This window comes from Gymnoscopelus microlampas (assembly GCF_963454915.1).
Source record: "Gymnoscopelus microlampas genome assembly, chromosome: 18".
Taxonomy (NCBI): domain Eukaryota; kingdom Metazoa; phylum Chordata; class Actinopteri; order Myctophiformes; family Myctophidae; genus Gymnoscopelus; species Gymnoscopelus microlampas.
The window spans coordinates 32,132,344-32,153,502 of NC_139955.1; the positions used below are offsets into that span (position 1 = coordinate 32,132,344).

Sequence of the window (21,159 nt, forward strand, 5' to 3'; positions counted from 1 at the left end):
CTATTTAAATAGTTTTGAGAAAAAAATGCTGCTAATTGTCCTAAAGTGACTGCAAATGATTGCTGCTATGTTTCAGAAAAGCTTCATACCCTGTATATATAGCATGTAATGTGACATAGCTCCGTTTAACACAATTCTGTACCCCCTCCAACTGTATATACTTTCCCCATTTTCTTTAACTGTTTTTTATTATATTTTGACACTTGCTTTGGCAATGTAAACGTATGTTTTCTCATACCAATAAAGCGCATTTGAATTGACTAAAAAGTTGCATGTTCCAGTTGGTGTTTTGAGTCTAATCTGCAAAGCCGAATGTCGACATCAAAGTTGATGCTCGGTTGTGTCTGTGCATCACAGACAGTGTCGTTCGGAATGTGTGAGTCAGTCGAGGCCAAACCAACATTCAACAAGACTGGCATTTTGTGCTACCCTTTGCTCAAACAAACGTGTCGAATGCTGTGTCTTTTTACAGATCCATTAACCTTATGGGATAGTGGATATATACTTGTTGGTTGCTCTCTCTTCGCCTGCCTGCCTTCCCCCCAAAGCTCCACAATGTCACAGCTCACTGCAGTCTAAAGCGAGGGGCGACAACATAACATCCACCCTAAAAATGCATCAACTTTCCCTTGTCCCTCTTGATTCCGATCACAAGAACCTCATTCAAATCAAAGCCCCCCTTCTTAAGAACTTAGGACAGCTTGTGGAAGAGGTTCACACTTTAAGGGTGAACCGGACCGGGCTTTTTTAAAGAACATTCCAGGCTATATGGGAGAATCGGTCCTGTTGTCGCTCTTTAAGAACCACCACCATTATGTATGACAGACGAGCGAGAGGAGCGTCACAACGGGGTTACATTAACAGCGTGCACCGCGGCGAGCTACACAGCCTCTTAGTCTTATAATGCACTTTTCCTTCCAAATAAAAGACTGCAAACTGCAGGGCCCCGGCGCCGCCATACAACCACCACAGACACACAGAACAGAACAACACGTATAGCAGAATACCAAAACCCTCGCCCAAAGTCACAGTTGCCCCGGCGGTATTCACCTGGTATTCCTAAACGTAACCTCAGTAAACTATGCCTAAAACCTAACCTTATTCCTAAACGTAACCTCAGTAAAACGGTGCCAAAACCTGACCTTATTCCTAAACTTAACCTCAGCAAAACTATGCTACAATTATTTCTAACCGTATCCTCCCTCAGTTAAACAAATACAAGAACCTGGGCAGGCTGGTTCGCAAAAGCAAATGGGGGCGAGCGTGTTTTGGGACGAGTTTTCCGGTTACCGTATAGCATGCCCCTGCCTACCACCACCACCAAGCGGAAAAGACACGCGCATTCATACTGAAGAAGAACAATACGGAATACGTGACGATAAAACACCAACGGACACAGACACGCCGAGAGCCTTTCGAGTTAAACGAACTAACCTGTTTGGGTGTTACAGTTACAGTCCTACTGGATATTGGGGTTGAATCCGAGTTAAAATCCACTAGCAGTAAAACAAAGAGGCGAAAATCTACGGGTGATGCCGAAACAGGCCGAAAGAAACAACCACTCTGGGAATCGTGCTGTGTTGCCAGGTTTGGCGAGAGAAACAAGCAACCGGGGCTGTGAAAACCAGCCCAACAGAAGCGAGCCCTTCGCCCTTTAAACATGAAAACAGCCGATCTACAAGTTCACGATGCGACGCGTTGTGAGCTTGTAGATCTACAATTTTCAAAAACAACAAAGCGTTGCAGAATTTTTTGAAACATTTTAACAACACAAATCTTGTATGGGGTCCCACTTTTTACAAGCAACTTTACAGGAAAAGAAGCCCAAGATCGCTTCTAATAAGCCGACATGGCAACACTGGGAACTGTGCTGGGCATGCGCAGCAGAGTCGACGAGGAGAGATGGTGGGGGGTGAATGACGGCAACTCATTTGCAACATTGTATCTACCGAGTGTGTCCCATTCATTCATTTGGGTAGAAAAAAAAGAATGTTCCAAATGAATGAATGTGACACAAAGTAGATGCAATGTTGCAAATGAGTTGCACTCTTCCACACCCACTTGCCTACATTAATGACTCCTTTGTTTTCAAAGTGGGAGAGATGGAAAATTCAACAAGATAGATCAAATATCATTGTATTGTTAGGCAAGTATGTTAAGGCATTTCTACAATTGTATTTTTTTTTATTTACATTAAATAAACATTTAACATGTTTCATCACACCCCCAGTATATGCCTAACCCATATGCCTATGTGTGTCTCAAATAATCTCTGTGTGGTGGTTTAAATATATGTAGAGGAAATATGAATCGAATGAAATTGGGCATATCATTTATTGTTTTCTTGTTAATCCATTGAGTTTCCCAGCACAAAATGTGTAATCTGACTCAAAGCAGTGGTTCAGAAACTGGGGGTCCCCAAATTATTTTGAGGGGTCCCCAGATGATTTAATTAACTTAATATGCAATTTTTTTTCACTCAATGTTCAGTAAACAAACCAAGATATATACAGAATAAGTGTATACAGGGATCTCCACATTTCAAAAGTTACAATTTAAGCACTTTTAAGACCTTTTTAATACCAAATTGTCAAATATTACGTAAGAAAGAGGCAAACATTGTGAAAATAGACAGCTATTTTCACAATATTTATCTGTGGAACCGGGTGAAACTAAATGTAATGCCTACAATTCCAAGTGCTTGTCAGGGTGGGGGGTCCCCAGTTCAAATATGATTATTTTGGGGGGTCACGGCCTGAAAAGTTTTGGAACCCTTGCTCTAAACCAGTGCCAGTGGTTCTCAATGTGGAGTCGAGGGACCCTCAAGGTTCCTTCAGGGGGTTCTAAATGGACCCTTATACTTATAGGTCTGTAACTCTGAGATTGTACAAATGAAACCAAATGGATCTCTAAGGGTCCATTAGGTTCCATTTGTACACTATCAGAGTTATGGGGGGTCCTTGAAATTAAGTAGCACCATCTGTTGAGATGGTGCTGCACTTCAGTAGGAGCCCCAACCTCGGCACACATCCTATGAAACTCCCTGTAAAACTCACTAAATAATAGTGACTAGTGAGTAATAGTTCAGATTCCTGGGGGCAATGGGCCTCATTCACCAATACCTTTGTACGTTTTCTTCTTAAATTTTTTCCTAAGTGAATTCCTAAGAGAAGTCGAGTCGGATTCATGAAACGTTCTTAAAAGGCAGAATTGTTCGTAACTAGGTTCTTATGATGATGAATCCCAATCCTCTTAACTTGAAGGGGTGCGCCAGTTAATCCTAATTATCATAGGCAGACGCCCCGCCTATCCTAATTAGCATCCTGATTAACATAGGGAGCCGCTCCACCAATCCCTGTGTAAGGGCATGACTGAGGCAGGGCCGTGCCTGCAGTCACCTGTGTGTGATTTCTCACAGGAAACACAGGAAATCACACACAGAAATAAAGCTGAGAGAATGAAGTCAAGAATGCCTAAAACTAAAGTCTATAGATTGTGGAACATGAGGTGGGTATTGGCATGGGCTTCAACTCAACCAGGTTTCAGGGCCTTTGAAAACTCTAAAGAAGTGGTTCTCAAACATTGTTCTTGTCAAGGACCCCCAAATTGAAATGCATTTGGCTGCAGACCACCCATCTGAAAGTATTTTCTGCCAGGGACTCGCATAAGAGAATATTTGTGCATTTTTCTTTTTTCCCCCAAGATTTATCTTAATGTTTCGAAAATAGACGATCTACAAGCTCAAAACGGGCAGTAATTGCATGCATTGTGAACTTGTAGATCAGCAATCAAAGTATAAAATAGGGTTAAAGTGGTTAAACTGTAACGAGTTTTGCTTACTTTTTACGTTATTTTGCGCAAACTATCAGCACTCAAATGTGCCTAAGAGTACTCTTGAGTGTGCGTACATTCTGTTCTTACCTAAGAACAATTCGCTGCTAAGAAAACATTGGTGAATGTCAGAATCTTCGTGAAAACTGCATAAGTCCTAAGAAAAACAATCTTAAGAATGGTTGGTGAATGGGGCCCAATAATATCACACTCGCAGGACCTCAGGTGGGAGAAGAACATGACCTCCATCGCTAGGACCCATGAGAGGATGTTATGTTATTCCTGCAGCAGCTGAAGAAATTCAACCTACGATAGAAAATGATGGTTCTACATGTATGGATGGAGTAGTTCATCCTCACCACATCATCACCTATGGTTTGCTGCCTCCACAGCCAAGGACAAGGTTGTAGGTTGCGAACTGCCATCTCTCCATGATCTGTACTACAGGACGAGGAAAAGATCAGGAATCACTGAGGTGTCCAGTCGATCAAGACCAAAACAGTTTCTTCCCCAGTAGTCCATGAGCCAGAGCCCCAAAATTGAGCAATGATTATCGAAAGAGTGGGCAAAACCAAACCTATATTAAATTGTTCATAGGGTCAATACGAGTAAATAAATATATGATAACCTCTCCACAGGAGTAGCTTTTTCATGGTTATCACACATTTTGTAATTTTCCCCATACGTACATGACAGGTGAAAAAATGACAATTTATGTTAAAAACCTTTTTGACTCCAACATCTTAACAAAATGAAATAAGAATGTTGACTCTGGCTTTGTCCAATGTTCCAAAGTTGATTCTGGAAAGTTACGAAAATTCAGGCATATTTTCCTAATGCCTAATTTGCATATTTAAATATACAATTTCAGAAAACTTGTAATACATTGTCTTCATGTAAGTAATCAACTCAGGAAGTTTCATTATGATAACTCTTTTTTAAATTGTCATTTTTTCACTTGTCATGTACGTATGGGGAAAATAACAAAATGTGTGATAACCATGAAAAAGCTACTCCTGTGGAAAGGTTATCATATATTTATTCACTCGTATTGACCCTATGAACAATTTAATATAGGTATGGTTTTGCCCACTCTTTCGATAATGAAATCTTGTCTGGCTCATGGACTACAGGGGCACACAAAAATCCCCCTGGGCCCTGGCCCTCACTCACTCTGGGACTATACAATATCCTCCACATATTGTGTTGCTGTCTGCCAAATAAATTTGGCAAAATTCTGATTCTTAGATTTTACCTGCAGTGACCATTTACAACAGAGCACTGCTAAGCTGAGGTGAAAAGGGTGGAAGCATTCTTTGTTGACTTCAAGATAAAGTAATACTCGAGAGAAAGTAGTATGAAAGTAGAGTGACAGCTATTAGAAGACAAGGATCCATCCGTGCCTTGCATGGTTTCCTCTGCTAAGGCACATTAAGGTGCTTTTAATAAAAGTGCCATATAAATGCACCATTTACCTTTTTATTTTAATGACTTGCACCTTTTGATATACAGTAGAATAGAATCACAAAGCTTGCTATGAAGCTCACCTCACACCGCTAATTTTAAACTTTAAAATCAACCAACAGGGGGTGCCACAAATGCCAACGTTTTGTATGGTCAAGGTGTTTGGTTTGGTTTAGTTATGTTGTGGGAGTGACTCCCAGCTATAGAGAGAGCTCAACCCACAAACAGACTAGTTGCAATGTCGTGGGTCTGAATCCCACATATGACCCATGAAATTTCCCCTCTCTACCCTGTCTTTGTATTTTCTTTCCACTTAATGCTCAAGACTTACACGTTTTATTGAGTCAAACAACAGAGATTTTTTTGTGCCTCTTTCTAGACCTAACCCTATACCACTGTGATTCACCAGTCCTCAAGAGAAAATCATATTTTTGATCATTGTGCAGGAAATAGATAAACTTCCTTTAAATTATATGTATTATGCATTCCTAAAACCTTTATTTGGAATTGTGTTTGTCAGAGGTTGTGTGTCAATTATTTTTAACCTACTTCAAAAGACAAGGTTACAGGCATCCTAATGGGTCTATTTCATTATGTACTTTATGTTTCATTATTACACCATTAAGCCTAAAGCAGAGTTTCATACAAGTGGACATTACAATCCGTATCCGTAACAGTATTGCCGCAGCAAAGCATATTGAAGGCGTAGGGGCCAGGCACAATGGCACATCACTTCATCAGGTCAAAAGTGAAACTCAAACTGACAGATAGCTTCCAGCTCAATTTATTTATAATCATAAATAATCATCATAATTATAACCCTTGATAAGGGCCACAGGTGTTGGACAAAACCCTTGAAAAACAATAACTTGTCTTGGGCTGCATCAAGGGGAAAGGGGCAGGTGCCCAAGCCACAAAAGACACCCCCATCCCCCCCTGCACATGCCTGATAGCTGCTGTGTGGACTGTCATCCATTATTAAAACGGTATAGTAAAGGTATAGTAATATGTAAGGGATAACTATTGCCGCACCGGTAGTTGTTGAGAAATAACACCTGAGGCTGATTAAACACGGCCGAGGTGTTTAATCATCCTGAAGAAGGGGGTTATTTCTCAGCAACTACAGGTGCAGAAACAATTATCCCGGCTACTTAATAAATACATTAATACATTGACCCAAAAGTAACAACAAAACAAAGTATTTCCTTGCTTACGGTAATGAAAGTATTCCATAAGTGTTGCGCTGGCCATCCACCCAGTATGGTCGCCTCAGAAAACAAGGAGGAAATGTTGATCAAATAGAATCAATTTTCGGTTATTGAATCGTCTATTTCTCGCTTCAAATGTTTTCAAAAACATTCTTGAGAGTAGTTGTAAATTACATTGTGTGTTTGTTTACATGGCTGTCGTGTTGGATACAGCATACTCTGAACCTTAGATTAGACACCGGTCTGCTATTTGTTTACTAACATTGAGACTGGACGCACAGGTGATTGTTTCACGCAATCAATTCTCAACCTGTTGTTTCGGGCTGGTTTCAACACACCCCAACCCCCTCTTGGGTGTTATTGGCCAGTGAGGCGCGTCCTAGAGAGACCTGATAGAATGGGTTGCATTGCACGCATACTGGTTGCACTTATCAGTGTGACGTCGTCTGTTAAGGGGTCTAATAGAGCTCATCGGTAATTATTCAGAAATAACACGCCGCTGAATTTCGCGATTGACCAATCAGAATCAAGCATTCAACCAAGCCCTGTAACAATTATGTGCTTCACGGCTTGATGTGGACGGTCCACACTGAACACAACGGGCGCTAAGACAAGTCTGCTGTGGTGTTCAGTTAGGTCTGAACTCTGAATGTGTGTTGTGCACAGTCTGTGGTTGTACAGTACAATGATGATCCATGAACCAGGATCCGGCGGTGTTTTTTCTTCCTTCTACGTCAAACCGGTCGGGTGTGTTTAGCCTCTTGGGATGAGAATGAGAATACAACATAAACGACAACGCTGCTTTTTTCATACAGCACTGATCTGTCAGCAACATTGTAAGCATTAAAATGTTTCGATAGCTAGGAGTGTGCCTTACATAATCGGAATACTCATGGACCAGGAGGACTATGAAGAGGGAGAGGATCATAGCGACGTCTCGGCGGTCCAAGGAAATAATCCCAACAAAGATCTGGAGAAACTTCTGGTATTCAAAGTATACAAGAGGAGATGGTTCGTTCTGTTCGTGCTGTGTCTGCTCAACTGTTCCAACGCAGTGGTGAGTCAACTGTGTGTGTGTGTGTGTGTGTGTGTGTGTGTGTGTGTGTGTGTGTGTGTGTGTGTGTGTGTGTGTCTCTCTCTCCCTCTCTCTCGGGCAGTGGTGGAAAGTAACTAAGTACATGTACTCAAGTACTGTAAAATGTTGAGATATTTTTTACTTTTAAGTATTCTCAACTTTTTCAGCACTTTTACTTCTACTCAACTACATCTCAAAGGCAAATATTGCACTTTCTACCCCCTACGATTATTAGAACACTTTAGTTACTTGTTACTTACTTGTAGATTTTTCTGCCCCTCAGTGCCTTAAATACAGTACATTTAATTGCGACGCATTGTGAGCTTGTAGATCTTTGTAGATATTTTCAGAAGATTTTTATACATTTGAAAAATTCTGCTTAATGAGTACTTTCTACTTTTGATACTTTAAGTACATTTTGATACCAGTACTTTTGTACTTTTACTCAAGTAAATTTTGAATTCCGGACTTTTACTTGTAACAGAGTACTTACATTGCAGTATTGATACTTTTACCAATACAAAAAAAAATGTAGTAGCCTACTTTTTCCACCACTGGTTAAATGACCAGTTAAATTAAATACAGCACGAAGCCTGTCAGGGAAGTGTGCAAGTGAGACGAAAAGTGGATGTCTTCAATAGAACGAAGTTGGCCTGGCTAAATGCATATTGTTTAGAGTCGAACGTAATTTTTAATTTAGTGGTAACCTTTAAAAAAAGGTTGAATGTACACATGTAGCCTATAAGGTTGATTATTCTGACAAACCATAATTAGGTCAGGGGCATGAGATTGTCATCATGTGTTTTAAATTATGTGCTGGAATCAGGATGTTTGTTTTTAGTCTGATGTCTAGTGCATTGGTTCTCAAAGTGGGGTCCGGGGACCCCCAGGGGTCCTTGAGGGAGTTCCAGGAGGTACCCAGCTAAATGATGGATAGTTAGGAACCAAATGGTCCATTTGGTTCCTATTTGTACACTCTCAGAGTTAAATTAACATTGTTTTTACAATATAAATTGAGGTCCCAGAGATAGAAATGCCATTAAATAGGGGTCCATAGCCTAATGCGTGTCAAACTGGGGGTCCTTGAAATTAAAATGGTTGAGAATCACTGCTAGAGCTGTAAAATTCTTCTCTTATGGGGGTCCCTGGCATATCTTTTCAAATGGGGGTCCGTGGGCTATTAAGTGTCAATTTGGGGGTCCTTCACATGAAAAAGTTTGAGAACCCCTGGTCTAGTGATATAATCTAAATCGAGCATATTACCACTTAACTGGAAGAACTATAATAATAATAATAATAATAATAATAATAATAATAATAATAATAATATAAATAAAAACACATTTTTAATTTTATTGTCAATGTGTCAGGGTTTTTTCATGAAACACTGAAACAGCGCAAATGTCATTTTACATAATAATGCGTGATCACTCATAGTGGTTGGGATTTTCGGTAATACAGGTAACTAGTTGGTAACATGTGGTTGGTACACGCTCACCTTTTTGTGTGTCACAGAACATGATATCACTCCCTGGGGCTATTGTCATTGTATAGCCAAGTGTGCCTGAGGGCAAATGCAGTCAAACAAACTCAGCCCCTCCCTAACCCCACCAATGAGCCCCTGGGGACCTGCTGTCACCAAGGAAACCATTATTTCTGTGGTGCTGGTGGGGATCCCAGAGCTGCAAAAGATACTCGGCTGGCGATACACCTGCCTGAATGTCTACTCATAAGCTTTATAAATAAAACATTTGTGAATTTTCTTTTTTTGGGGTGACAGATACAGTATCTTTGTGATATCAACAAATCCAAAGTGTTAGACCAAATAAAATAATGATTAAGATTGCGACCCTATTTTTAATTGGCCTAATTACGACAGCATATTGCTGAAATAGTCATTGATTCATTGATTCTCAAAGACAAACGAGCGTGCCAGTGTAAGGGCCAAGTAGTATGGAATAAAAATGGACAAAGTGTATAAATGTGCACACCTATAATGGGATGCAGGACTCAATGCAAAGAGAACAGTGTTGACATTGTGTATAGTCATCAGCTGACATGCCTTGCTTCAACTTGGCCGCATAAATTAGATTTTCTTGAATGCCAACAAAAGAGTGAATTGTATCAGGAGCCTTTTTTGTTGTCCCAGTGCTTTGTGAAACATATACTTCCATTTGATTTGTTCCGCCTCTCTGTGTAAGAAGAACACTGTGTGTTGTCACTAGACTTAGAGTTATACTACATTAGTGAAGGAAAATGCATATTTCTTCAGCTGTGTGTTTTTATTGCTTTAACCTTATGTGGGATTTTATGGATGTTGTTATAGTTATATTTTAGAAACACCTAACTACAGGAACTCTAACTCTAACGTTTATTTCAAATATGAACTAGAAACAAATGAGCAATTCTGAGTTCTGTGCTCAGTTGTATTCATAGTGCCAGTAGGGCCCATTCACATGTAAGGTTTCTAATAAGTGTATGTAAGGCTGGATCACAGGGACATAATAATAGTATGATTACATCATATTGCTTCATCATATTGTCCTTTTCTTTGGTGTATTTTTGTGATTTGATTCTTCATAGCTTTTTCCCCACCAGACAGCTTATATACATGCATGTACTGTAACTGCCCTTTGTATCCTGTAAGGTTACTGTGTGTCTGTAAAGCTGGGTCACGTCACATGTGAGAGCAGCATTGTACCCTGTCTTACATGATCATCACATGACACATGCATACAAATTTAAGTCATCCTTTTTTTGCTTACCTATTAGACGCTATATAGACCATGGTCTTTGGACTTCAAAGTCAGTTGAGATTTTTTTGATAAAGAAATCAATAGTGTGGAGGTCAGATGACTAGTTCAGTCCCAAATGTTGAATAGTGAATTAATTCACAAATGTACTGTATTGAAGAATTGATAAACATGGAGAATGATCCACATTTCAGCCTTTTAAATTAGTAGTGTTGTGTCTTACAAGGGTTCAGTGGTTTTATGTGTGCGTTTTGGATAAGGACATTATGGAATGTGTTTTAATATGTGCTGACAGAAGCATTGAAACATAAACATTTAAAATATTGAGCAAATAATGAATATCAAAGCACCCCCCCACCTTTGTTTTTCTCTTTTACCCTCAGCTATGGCTGACCTTTGCTCCAGTAGCAGACCAGTCTGCCCAGTACCTAAAGGCATCTCTAAACCAAATAAACTGGTTGTCTCTGGTTTACATGGTGGTGGCTATACCACTCAGCTTTGGAAGCACCTGGATGCTGGACACTGTTGGGCTACGGATCACGGTAAAAATGAAAAGAATAGCAATTTCTACTCCTAAAGTTGTGGGGTTTCACAACAGCAACTTTAATAGCTCTTAGGATTCTCAAGCTTCATTTACTTGAAATAGAATCCATATATATAGTTGAATAGGTATATGTTTGGTAGTTCCAGTGTTCTGGGGTGGTTCCTTTTATTATTGTTCCTGAATATGAGAGCATGCTGCCACCAGAGCCAGGAAATTAAGCAAAGGAAAGAGCAGAAAATTATACTGTGATTGGAAAAAGTTATGGAACGGGAGGTTATATGAAAGCCTCAGTATAATCAGACTCAGTTTATTTACCATGTGCAGAAAATGCACACATTTGTTTACAGAAGAGAGGACAGTAGGTGAAAAAAAGACAGCTGGAAACATCTGACAGGATTCAATTCTAGGCCAGTAGAGGCATTTCAGTCACATAACTCATACAGTATTATTGTAAAAAATGGTTCCAAACAATAAAGCCTGTTGGTAATTGATTAGCCAACACTTGTTACACTTTAAGTATAAACTAGGCTATGAAGCCTGCAGTAGCATAATGGCTAATACAGATTTATTGTTGAGTAACTAATGTCTTCCCTCTTGCGAACCTATCCATCACAGAACAACACCACAGATTTCTACTTGCAAACGTGTCCCCGTCTGTCCCCTCATTTCAATCCTCCAGCTGATCCTGGGAGCTTGGCTGAACATGCTGGGTGCAGTGCTGCGTTTTCTTGGTGTAGTGCAGAGTGCGGGTGTAAAGGACCCCTATGCCATGGTGATGTCCGGCCAGACTCTGTGTGCCCTGGCCCAGCCCCTGATCGTCTTCACCCCCACCAAGCTGGCAGCACTCTGGTTCCCTGAGCATCAGCGTGCTACGGCCAACACCATCGCCTCCATGTGTGAGTGATTTGTCTGAGATTTGTTTTAACGCCATCAACACCTACTACGACTAGCCACTTCTGTAGGTAATCAGCCATTGTTTTTTTTTTTTTTCCTGTGTATTTGGAGGGACAAATATAAAAAAATATATATATTTGTTTAAAATATTCATGTCCAAGGCGCTTGGGTGGCGCAGTGATAAAGTGCCTGCCCAAATCCACCGCGGTGCATCTGGCTTTGTTGAGCGTCTATACGAGCACAATTGGCCCAAGTTCGTGGGAGGGAAGCCGGGCGGGGAGGGGGATATTTGTCAGCCGGGAGTGTTGGACTTGGACGGGAGGAGTAGGATAGAGGCTCTATGTCCTCCCGGTGGGGGCTCCTCACTGACAGGTGAGCCAGTAGGATACAACAGTAGCGACAACACACAAATGTGTGTGGGGAGGAATCAATTGCCATTAATGGCACAGTGGGAATACATCGGGGAGAAATGGGCTAATAAATAAAAATGTAAAAAAAAATCGAAGAAAAACAAATATTCATGTCTAGTTATGTCGCATTTTTACCAATTTTGCCCGGAGGCAATTCTCACTGATGGCTGTATTCCTTGCACCGTTTAGGATTGTTCTTGAATATCTCTCACAGTTATTCAAATCACTTTCTTGTTTGTTTAAAGACATTGTGCAGGTTGTGTGCAATTTCTTTTCAACAAAATGTAACTTGTTCTTGTTAAGTTTGAACCTCATTGGCTGTATCTAGGCCAGTGGATCTTAAACCTTTTAATTTCAAGGACCCCCACAACTCCAAGGGTGTACAAAATGGAACCAAATGGACCTACTGTATATCTGGTTCCATTTGTACACTCTCAGAGTTACAGACCTGTAAGGGTCTATTTGGGACTACCCTGGGATGCTTTCACATGAATAATGTTTTGCCTCTTTGGGTTTATATTGTTTTTAATTAAACTAGACCTGTGCCCGTCGGGCACCGGCCTACTTGGGAACGATTCAAGTTGGGAACAATGAAAATAGGAAATGCATGCCCCACCCTGTTATGCTATACCTGTTGTCATAACACCCGTTTTAACCGTCTGTCTGTCTGCGTACCTTACCTTTGTGCCCATATATAGAGATCTCTGTGTCTGTCTGTCTGTCTGTGTCCCTTTTATGCCAAATTATGGAAATCCCTATATATGTCTGTCCTTGTCCCTTTTTCGCATCCGCAGTGTTATTTTAACACAGGATTTTGCTGTTCCAATTGAAAAGAATTTGATGATTTGTGATATTTAGAGCCTCAGCCTCCATATGGTGTTTAAAGAGAAGAAGTGAGACCTTTAAAAGTGGGAAGAGGAAGTGCAAGCCTCTGCATGCATGCGCTCTAAACATAGTAATGAAACTAGATATAGACAATATTTCTCGATTGAACTTCTCTTTTCTTCTTTCTCAGCCAATCCCCTGGGCCTCCTGTTCGCTAACATCTTCTCCCCTATGGTTGTTGGGACATACAACAGTATTCCTCTGCTGGTGAGTCAGAATAAAAGCTCACTAAGGTTGCTGGCATAGGGTCCATAATGGCTTCTGCATTGTGAACCTTACTGACCCTTTGATATTACCCAATGTGTTTTAATTGTAATAAATATATTTTATGGGCACATCAGAGGTTTACAGATGTAAAGAAGTGGGTGAATAAGGTACACACCCTCCATCAACAATCTTATCAAGGTAACCCATAACTGCTCTATTGGAACTGCTCAGAGGCCAGCAGTAGCAGACTGGCTGCTCCCATGGTTGTGAATATTTGTCTAACTGTATGGATGTATAACAGAACATTATTGAAAAAAGCTCATGTGTGATGCTCAACAAAACATTACCTGGATAAAATAATTACTCAATTGGGTCCTTAATCCATAATCCAACATCCTTGTATCAGGCATATGACTTTTAAGAAGAGAAACTACACAACCCATACCTGACACCCAAATGAAGATAACTTGTCTTTTACTACAAGTGCTAATACAATAATATACATTCATCACTATATTTCTGTGTGTCCCCTCAGATGTTTGTCTATGCAGTCCCAGCAGCCATCGCCTGTGTACTCGCTACAGTGGGGATACAGAGCAGTGCCCCCCCAACACCACCGTCTGCCAGTGCTGACTCGTCCAACTCTGAACCCTTCATACAGGGAATCAAACTGGTACGGTGAAAGACACACACACATGGACAGACTGAGTGAAAGACTAACAAGCCAACAGGCAGAGTGGCTGATTCACTGACTGGGAGATTGAGTTTAGACAGACTTACTGACAGACAGACAGAAACCAGTAGTCTTGCGGCTTACTGTTTACTTGACATCACTGCCGATCATTTTACAAAGCATACTGTGGTTTGTTTGATATTTGAGGAAGCTATGAAAATCAACTTGCAGAGATTTGAAATGTTCTTGAGATTGGTTATACAACACGCTAAATATTATTCCACATCATTGTGTTTTTTTTCCGTTTGTTTGTTTTGTGACAGTCAGGATGTCAGTGCGTTTTATGGCATTTTAAAATGCCGTTTGGTGCAAAAAGTGTACTTGAAAATAGTCTTAACAAGAACATGGCCTGTGTCTATGTATGATACGAAGCTGTGATAAAACAATAATATGTATTGATGCTGTTATAGTTCGTTAACTTAAACCGTATATACTTAGTTGACCGAAGCCCTCGGGGGTCTATACTTGATTCGCTCCTTTATTCCCTTTATATCAAATCTTTGCTGAAAATAGCAGATATACAAGCTTTAAAATTGCTTGTAGATCTTCTATTTTCAGGGCGACCCGATAGCTGAGTGTTTTGGGCGCCTACCACAAGTCCCCGGTTTGATTCCTGGCTGGCCAGACCATTTACTGCATGTCACTCTCCTACTCTCACCGTGTATCCTGTCTCTCTCCACTGTACTCATCGAATAAAGGCTTAGAAAATAAGAAAATACATTTTATTAGCCGAATGTTAGCCTATTCTGACATGCCCAGAATAGGAATGCTAGGGTTTATGTGGTTAATCTGGTAAGGAAACAGAAAGACTGGCTTGCAGACAAAATATGAGCTTATTGGCTGACTCACAGGCAGACACCAATACAATACCCAACTGGCTGACAGCCAGTAGCTGACAGCAATACACATTATCTAAAATGTTACTAGCTGGCAGTTTCAATGGAAGTCTTTCATACAGTGAATTGAATTAATGAGACACAAAGGCAGCTCAATAGATGGGCAGTCAGTCAGACATCATCAATATGTTATTAAACGGCAAGATACTGTAGAGACGGGGGCACGGTGGCGCAGTCGGTAGCGCTGTTGCCTCACAGCTAGAAGGTCCTGGGTTCGATTCCCGCCAGGGACGCTGTGGGCGCTGGGGGCGTGTCTTCTCCTCCGCGTCATCAGCGCCCATACCCAGGGTGGGGTTGGCGAAAGGGCCTACTCTGTGTGGAGTTTGCATGTTCTCCCCGTGTCTCCTAGGTTAGTTAATACCCTCACAAAAACATGTAGTAATCCTGGTCGCTATACCGCCTCCCCCATGACAGCCGGGGCGCCTGATGGAGGGGAAGGGAACTGGTTGGAATAACGTGTTCCTTCCACGCGCTACGTCCAACCAGGGAAACTCCCCCCTGTCAGGTGACAAGAAGGTCAGTTGGCTCTCATGCACTGAAGGAAGCATGAGCTCGGCCCTGGCCTCCCTGGCTGTGGGGGACTGGTGTAGCGCTGGTGTAGCGCCCAGGATCACTTAGGAAATTGGCACCGGGTGAAAAAAATCGCGGGATAAAAATTATATAAAAAAAAAAGAAGATACTGTAGAGACACAAAACTGTGATACAGTATACAATCTGAGACTGACAGAGTGAGAGAAAATTAGAACACTTTCTGTGACCCCCAACTCAGAGACCACCTCCAGCTCAGTATTGTATTAGGTTTCAACTGTATGCAGTCCATGATCAAAATGCAGAAACACACAGCAAGCATTTAACAAAACAATATAAAGAGCTCTAGTGAATGGTAGGTGGACAGACATTAATCCTGGCTTTCCTATTTTGGTCAAATGTATTTTTCAAATATATTAATTCATTTTTATTTGTACTCTTTTAATAAATAAATAGCAAATATTTCCTTCTTTATATATACAAAACTAAAATAGCAGATCAATGCACCACAATGCGATGCATCGTGTAGATCGGCTATTGTCACTTTGTCATACAACAAATTGAACCCTGGTCACGCTCCTCCTGCAAACAGGTGATGAGACAGACAGCTAGAAGTGTAGAGTTGTTATTGGAAGCACACAATGTGACCAGCAAGCCTGAGGAAACCATGCATTTGTGTCTCTATAGTTACTGAAAAACAAGGCCTACCTCATCCTTCTACTGTGTTTCGGATCGGGCATGGCTGTGTTTACCTGCTTCTCTACGCTGCTTGAACAGATCCTGTGTGTGAAAGGATACGCCAATGTAAGTGATATTATGTACTCAGAGCATGTGTTCAATTATTAATAATGTAATTATGGATACTATGTGCATATTTTGATATTGAATGGATAGATGGATACCTGTTCTATAAACCTGCTCTGGAGACAAAGGCAATGAATGCAGATTAGGCCCTTGTGGGATTTGATCCTAGGTCAAGCCAAGGATAATGCTTGCTAGGCACAAAGCAAAAGCTCTTAATGATTTCTCCTCATCCTTGGGAAACTGACTTTGTTCATGCTGTGGCTGTGTTTACAGGACTTCTCTGGCCTGTGTGGAGGTCTCTTCATTGTATTTGGCATTGTAGGAGCAGGGATCCTGGGTGTGTACGTGGATAAGACCAAACAGTTTGTGGAAGTCACCAAAATCAACATGAGCTTCACTGCTCTGGCCTGCATTGCCTTTTCTGTGGTAAGGAAATAAATAAAGGGTCAGGGCCATGGGCAAATTTTCACGTTATAAAGTCGGATAAATTGTTTTCATTATATCCGTATATATCCAAATAGCCTATTGATTGATTGATTGAATCCTTTATTAGTGAAAAATCTAAACAGCACGTTGTACAGTCAGCCATTAAAGCTAATAACACCAAAAAGTCCTGGGGACTTGTTTCCATTGCCTAGACAGGGTGGGTGGACCGACATCTGGAATTGCAAGGCTCACCGTTGGCTCCGATGCGCACCAAACTTGGCACAAACACTGTTCAGGGGTCTGCTATGAGAATAGTCACACCAGGGCCCCAGGGGACCACAGGCACATGCTCTAATACGCACCGGCACACTTGGCACAGGCAGGGCTGCTCTGCTACACAAACTGGACATTCAAACGCTGGTGCTGCAGCTAGTGAGCAAAGGTTGCCTTTACCCTGATTATCTATCATGAAATCTCTTCCTCTCCACCAGGTCTCTCAGATGCAGGGACAGAAAGTAGCCCTGGCAGTCATTTGCTCCCTGTTCGGCTTTTTTGGTTTCTCCATCTACCCGGTCGCCATGGAGCTGTCCGTGGAATGTTCCTACCCTGTTGGAGAAGCTACTTCTGCCGGCCTCATCTTCATATCAGGGTATTACTGTCTCCAGAAAAACCTATAATGTTCTCCAACTACACAGAGAATATGATCCCAGAGCTTTTCTGTCATTTTCAATGGGCTGTTTGGTGCTTTTAAACTTTGTAGTTGCAAAATGATATTCGCAAGGTGCATGGTAATGACTTTCACTGGTTATAACTTGGTGGTAATTAAGGAGGCTTCTGTTCTCTTTCTGATTTTTTTTTTTGTTCAAGTCATTCCTGATTGCCGTGTGCTCTCACTGTGTTTCCTAGATCGATTCAGTCAGTTCTCTACATAATGCTCCTCCAGGCGCTGTCCAAGCTGGTCAGCTCTCCTATTGCTACCTGTTCAACTGATACCCAGTCCTGGAAGGGTAGGATGCATTACATGACATTAAACAACACAATGTAATGACATGACATTTTGTAGAACAGCACTAGATGAGGACAAGACATTCTCATCATTTACGCACGCACGCACGCACGCACACACACAGTGTATACTGTTATTTCACCACGCTGATGCATGTTACACTTGCACATGTTCACTACTTCTACCGTAATCCTACTGAATCAAGTCACTGTAAACAAAGCCAAAGGTGACAGGATGATGTTTCAAAGGCAAGAACAACGAGAGAGAAATAATTTTCATCTCATCAGATTATGCAGTGAGACATGATGTAGTTCAGCAGACATTTTACTTTAAGTAATTTTATACTCTCATCCAAAGTGAAATACAACCAAATGATGAGTTCAGATTCATAGACCATCAACATTACAAGCTAACAGGAAGTAGACGGCTGTAATCAGACATAGTTTATTTACCATGTGCAAAACAATCACTCATTTGTTTACAGGACACTGTAATGACACAGTTTGACGATAAGACATTTGTGATGAGAAATAAGTAAATTGGTTAAAATTGGTTTAACCAATTTTTTGTAAAGATAAATCAATACTGGGACAGATTAGAATGAGTAGAGGACAGATTAGAATGAGTAGAGAAGGAAAGTGTGGGAGAGGGAATCTGATGCAGGAGGGAGGACTGGACGTGAAGTATTTCAATGACTGTTTTTTCTCTCTCTTGCAGTGTCCGTGTTGGTGATGGCAGGCCTATTTAGTGCGTCCGCCTGCGCCTTCACCATCTTCTTCAATACGAGATACAAGCGACTGGAGGCTGAGGCACAAGCCACCCAGGGGACCCCGCAAATGAACGGCACCACCACCCAGGAGCGTAGACCAGTAGTCTGGAGTGTGGAAGCATGCTCCCCACCCCCAGAATGGAATGACATAAAGACATAAAGAATAAAGACAGAGTGTATTAAGTGAAATACACCACTGGCTGATGGTGCAGTGGTAAAGTCCACTGTCGGGACTGAAAGGAACCGCTGATCTAAGATTGGATCCCGTCAGAGCCTTAACCTCCACTGTTTCCCTCTCAGATTTCTGCTGAAAAAATGTCTTTGTGTTGCCAAAGCCATCGTTTCTTTATTGAGTGGTGGGACTCAAAGGCAGAGTCGTACTTGTGGTGCAGTGCATTGTTCACATTCTTCACCCTGCCCCAGTACTCAAAGTCCAGATTACTTGAACACTGACCCAATTTGCCACTGAGAGAATAACACACCACATGCCAGAGAAATTGAGATGGTTATTGGTTCATAAAGGGGAGAGCATGCCTGGCAAAGGTATAGTTAAGCTGACAGTTACCTTACCTCATCTCAGGGAAGAGAAACAATGGAGTGGTACAGCACACCAAACCCCTATGAGGGGCTAAAGGTTTTTTTTTTTCATCATACATGGATACATTCCTGTATAAATATTGATTCTGTTAGATAGTTTTGTATTACCTTTTTGGTGCCTTTGTTATATGGAATAACAAGTAATAAGGAATCACTGTTGGTACTAACTCAGTATTTAACCACTTAAGCCCTATTTTATATCATAGTTTGTAGTACTACAGTGTCGTGTGGCAAACACATCTGATCTACATGCATGTAGATCGGCTATAAAAACAAAACAAAAAGTGGTTAAACTATAAAATGACTGTATTTGAAAATATGATCTAGATTGAACATTGAAATTAACCATCGTCGGGGTGCCTGGTGGCTCAGGCAGTTAGTGCACTGACCATAATGTCCTTGTGAGACCTGAGTTTTCCAAATCCTGTCTGTATCATGTCTCCCTAGTCTCTACACACTCTCTAAATAAAACAAAACAAGTCCATCAACAATTTACCTTTATTAGTGAACAAAACCTGATAATGATTTTGGGAAAACAAACCTACAAGATTGCTGTGACTTTTGGAATGCACCAGCAGCCACTGTGACTAATGAACTAAGGAGTATACAAAAGATTATGCAGAAAATGTGCATAGAACAAAATGTAGTTGTCATACATTTTAAACGACTGTAGGTACTAGGTAGGTACCCTAGTCATTGGTTGACAAATACTTTCAGTGTTTTATGGCCACTAAATGATACATTTCTGCTGATGCATTTTTCCCAAAAAGGAATAATTTAAAAATTATCTCATTGCTTATGTTGAAACTGCTTCTTTTTATCACTTTCAACCTGGACTCCCTATTTTGGGCAAATTCAATATTTTTCAAAAAAGCTGATCTACTATGTGAGCATGTCGTCTGGCTATTTTCGTGTAAATGTGTTGTTAACCAAATTTAACTTCGAGACAAACACACATGAGCTGCAGATGGAAAAATATGATCTTTTCTCACATGGCCAGTGTCACTGAACAGTGTTCTGTGACTCTCGTTTCAAAGACCAGTTTGAACTGGGCAGTGGGCACTTTATGAACATACAGGTACATCAAGTATTAGGAGGACCATTTGCTCATTAAATAAACTGACCAGGTCAGAGCTATGATCTTATTGGTTTTACCCATGAACCACACATTTTTGGAAAAAAGTGAACATTTGTGAATCATGTACCAGGGTTAATGTCAGTGGTACTTGGCACAAGTATACATAATTTATATAAAGTATTTTCAATTCATTTCAGTTAATTTACAGTCTTGTTTATAGCATCATACTAGATCAAAATATTCATTTTTAGATACTTTATGGCCTAAAACCGGCAGATTAAAAAAGTTAACTGTCAATATGGATTATGGATTATTCTTAACAAGCCACTTTATCAGACTTTGTTGCCTATTCCCAGGCACAAAGCTGGACCGGTGTCCAAATATGAATCATAAAAATATCTATCTCAAGTCACTGGCAAGGCTTAAAAGGAGCCTGCTGCTAGTCTTTAATTCATCTCAAAACAAATTAAGTACTAACTGTTAACTATAACTAAAATATCAATTCTCTATAATACTTTGGAAGGCAAAAGGGAACCAGAGTAAAAAGATGCTTTTTGGTGTCAAAGCATACATCCCCTTAAAACCTCTGTAGTAAAGTTAAATGTATACTTTGACTGCATGCAACACACATCTGGACTATTTTAAGTATAAATTAACTAATACTGTATGCATTTATGATGTCCGTTGTCCACAATATACTTTATATTGCCCTGCACATGAATGGCCCTATTCTGGGCGCCGCCTTACCCATTGTCCCTAAACTTCTTTGCCATTTTTTACTATTTTGAAAAACATTTTCAAACAGTTCAAAAAGCCGATCTACAAGCTCTCAGCGTGTCGATGTAGATCGGCTAGTTGAACTATCTGATTTTTTTTTTTAATGGTAAAAAATGGCAAAGAAGTTTAGGGATAATGGGTAACGCGGCGCCCAGAATAGGGCCCGAAGTCTTAAACACATTGGCTGAAATTACGTTGTCTGTATGTCTCTGAAACAGTGTCACAATCAAGAAAATAAATCCTCAGTCCACACCAATGAATTGCAACATTTAGT

General features: G+C 40.7%; 2 protein-coding genes across 2 annotated transcripts in view; one reads left to right on the plus strand and one right to left on the minus strand.

Moving 5' to 3' along the window:
* The window catches only part of pcgf3 (polycomb group ring finger 3), a gene marked incomplete at its 3' end in the record, with an annotated part of 55,080 nt that extends 53,518 nt beyond the window's left edge, over positions 1-1,562 (minus strand). Inside the window, exon 1 of the mRNA XM_084041759.1 lies at positions 1,435-1,562. The remainder of the gene's footprint in view (positions 1-1,434) is intronic.
* A 5,608-nt stretch (positions 1,563-7,170) lies between these two features.
* On the plus strand, positions 7,171-19,948 carry slc49a3 (solute carrier family 49 member 3). Its single transcript, XM_084085916.1, has 10 exons — positions 7,171-7,560; positions 10,715-10,873; positions 11,555-11,771; positions 13,195-13,271; positions 13,807-13,944; positions 16,116-16,232; positions 16,506-16,658; positions 17,150-17,307; positions 17,565-17,665; positions 18,382-19,948. The coding sequence occupies exons 1-10, from the start codon at positions 7,396-7,398 to the stop codon at positions 18,591-18,593; spliced, it is 1,497 nt and encodes a 498-aa protein (XP_083942042.1). The 5' UTR covers positions 7,171-7,395; the 3' UTR covers positions 18,594-19,948.
* The last annotated feature ends 1,211 nt before the right edge of the window (positions 19,949-21,159 follow it).

Excerpts from the sequence above, each read along its gene's own strand:
- slc49a3 (XM_084085916.1), top strand. The coding sequence starts at position 7,396 with ATGGACCAGGAGGACTATGAAGAGGGAGAGGATCATAGCGACGTCTCG. Across the intron at positions 16,233-16,505 it reads GTGTGAAAGGATACGCCAAT|GACTTCTCTGGCCTGTGTGG; the intron begins GTAAGTGATATT and ends CTGTGTTTACAG. Across the intron at positions 17,666-18,381 it reads TGATACCCAGTCCTGGAAGG|TGTCCGTGTTGGTGATGGCA; the intron begins GTAGGATGCATT and ends TCTCTCTTGCAG.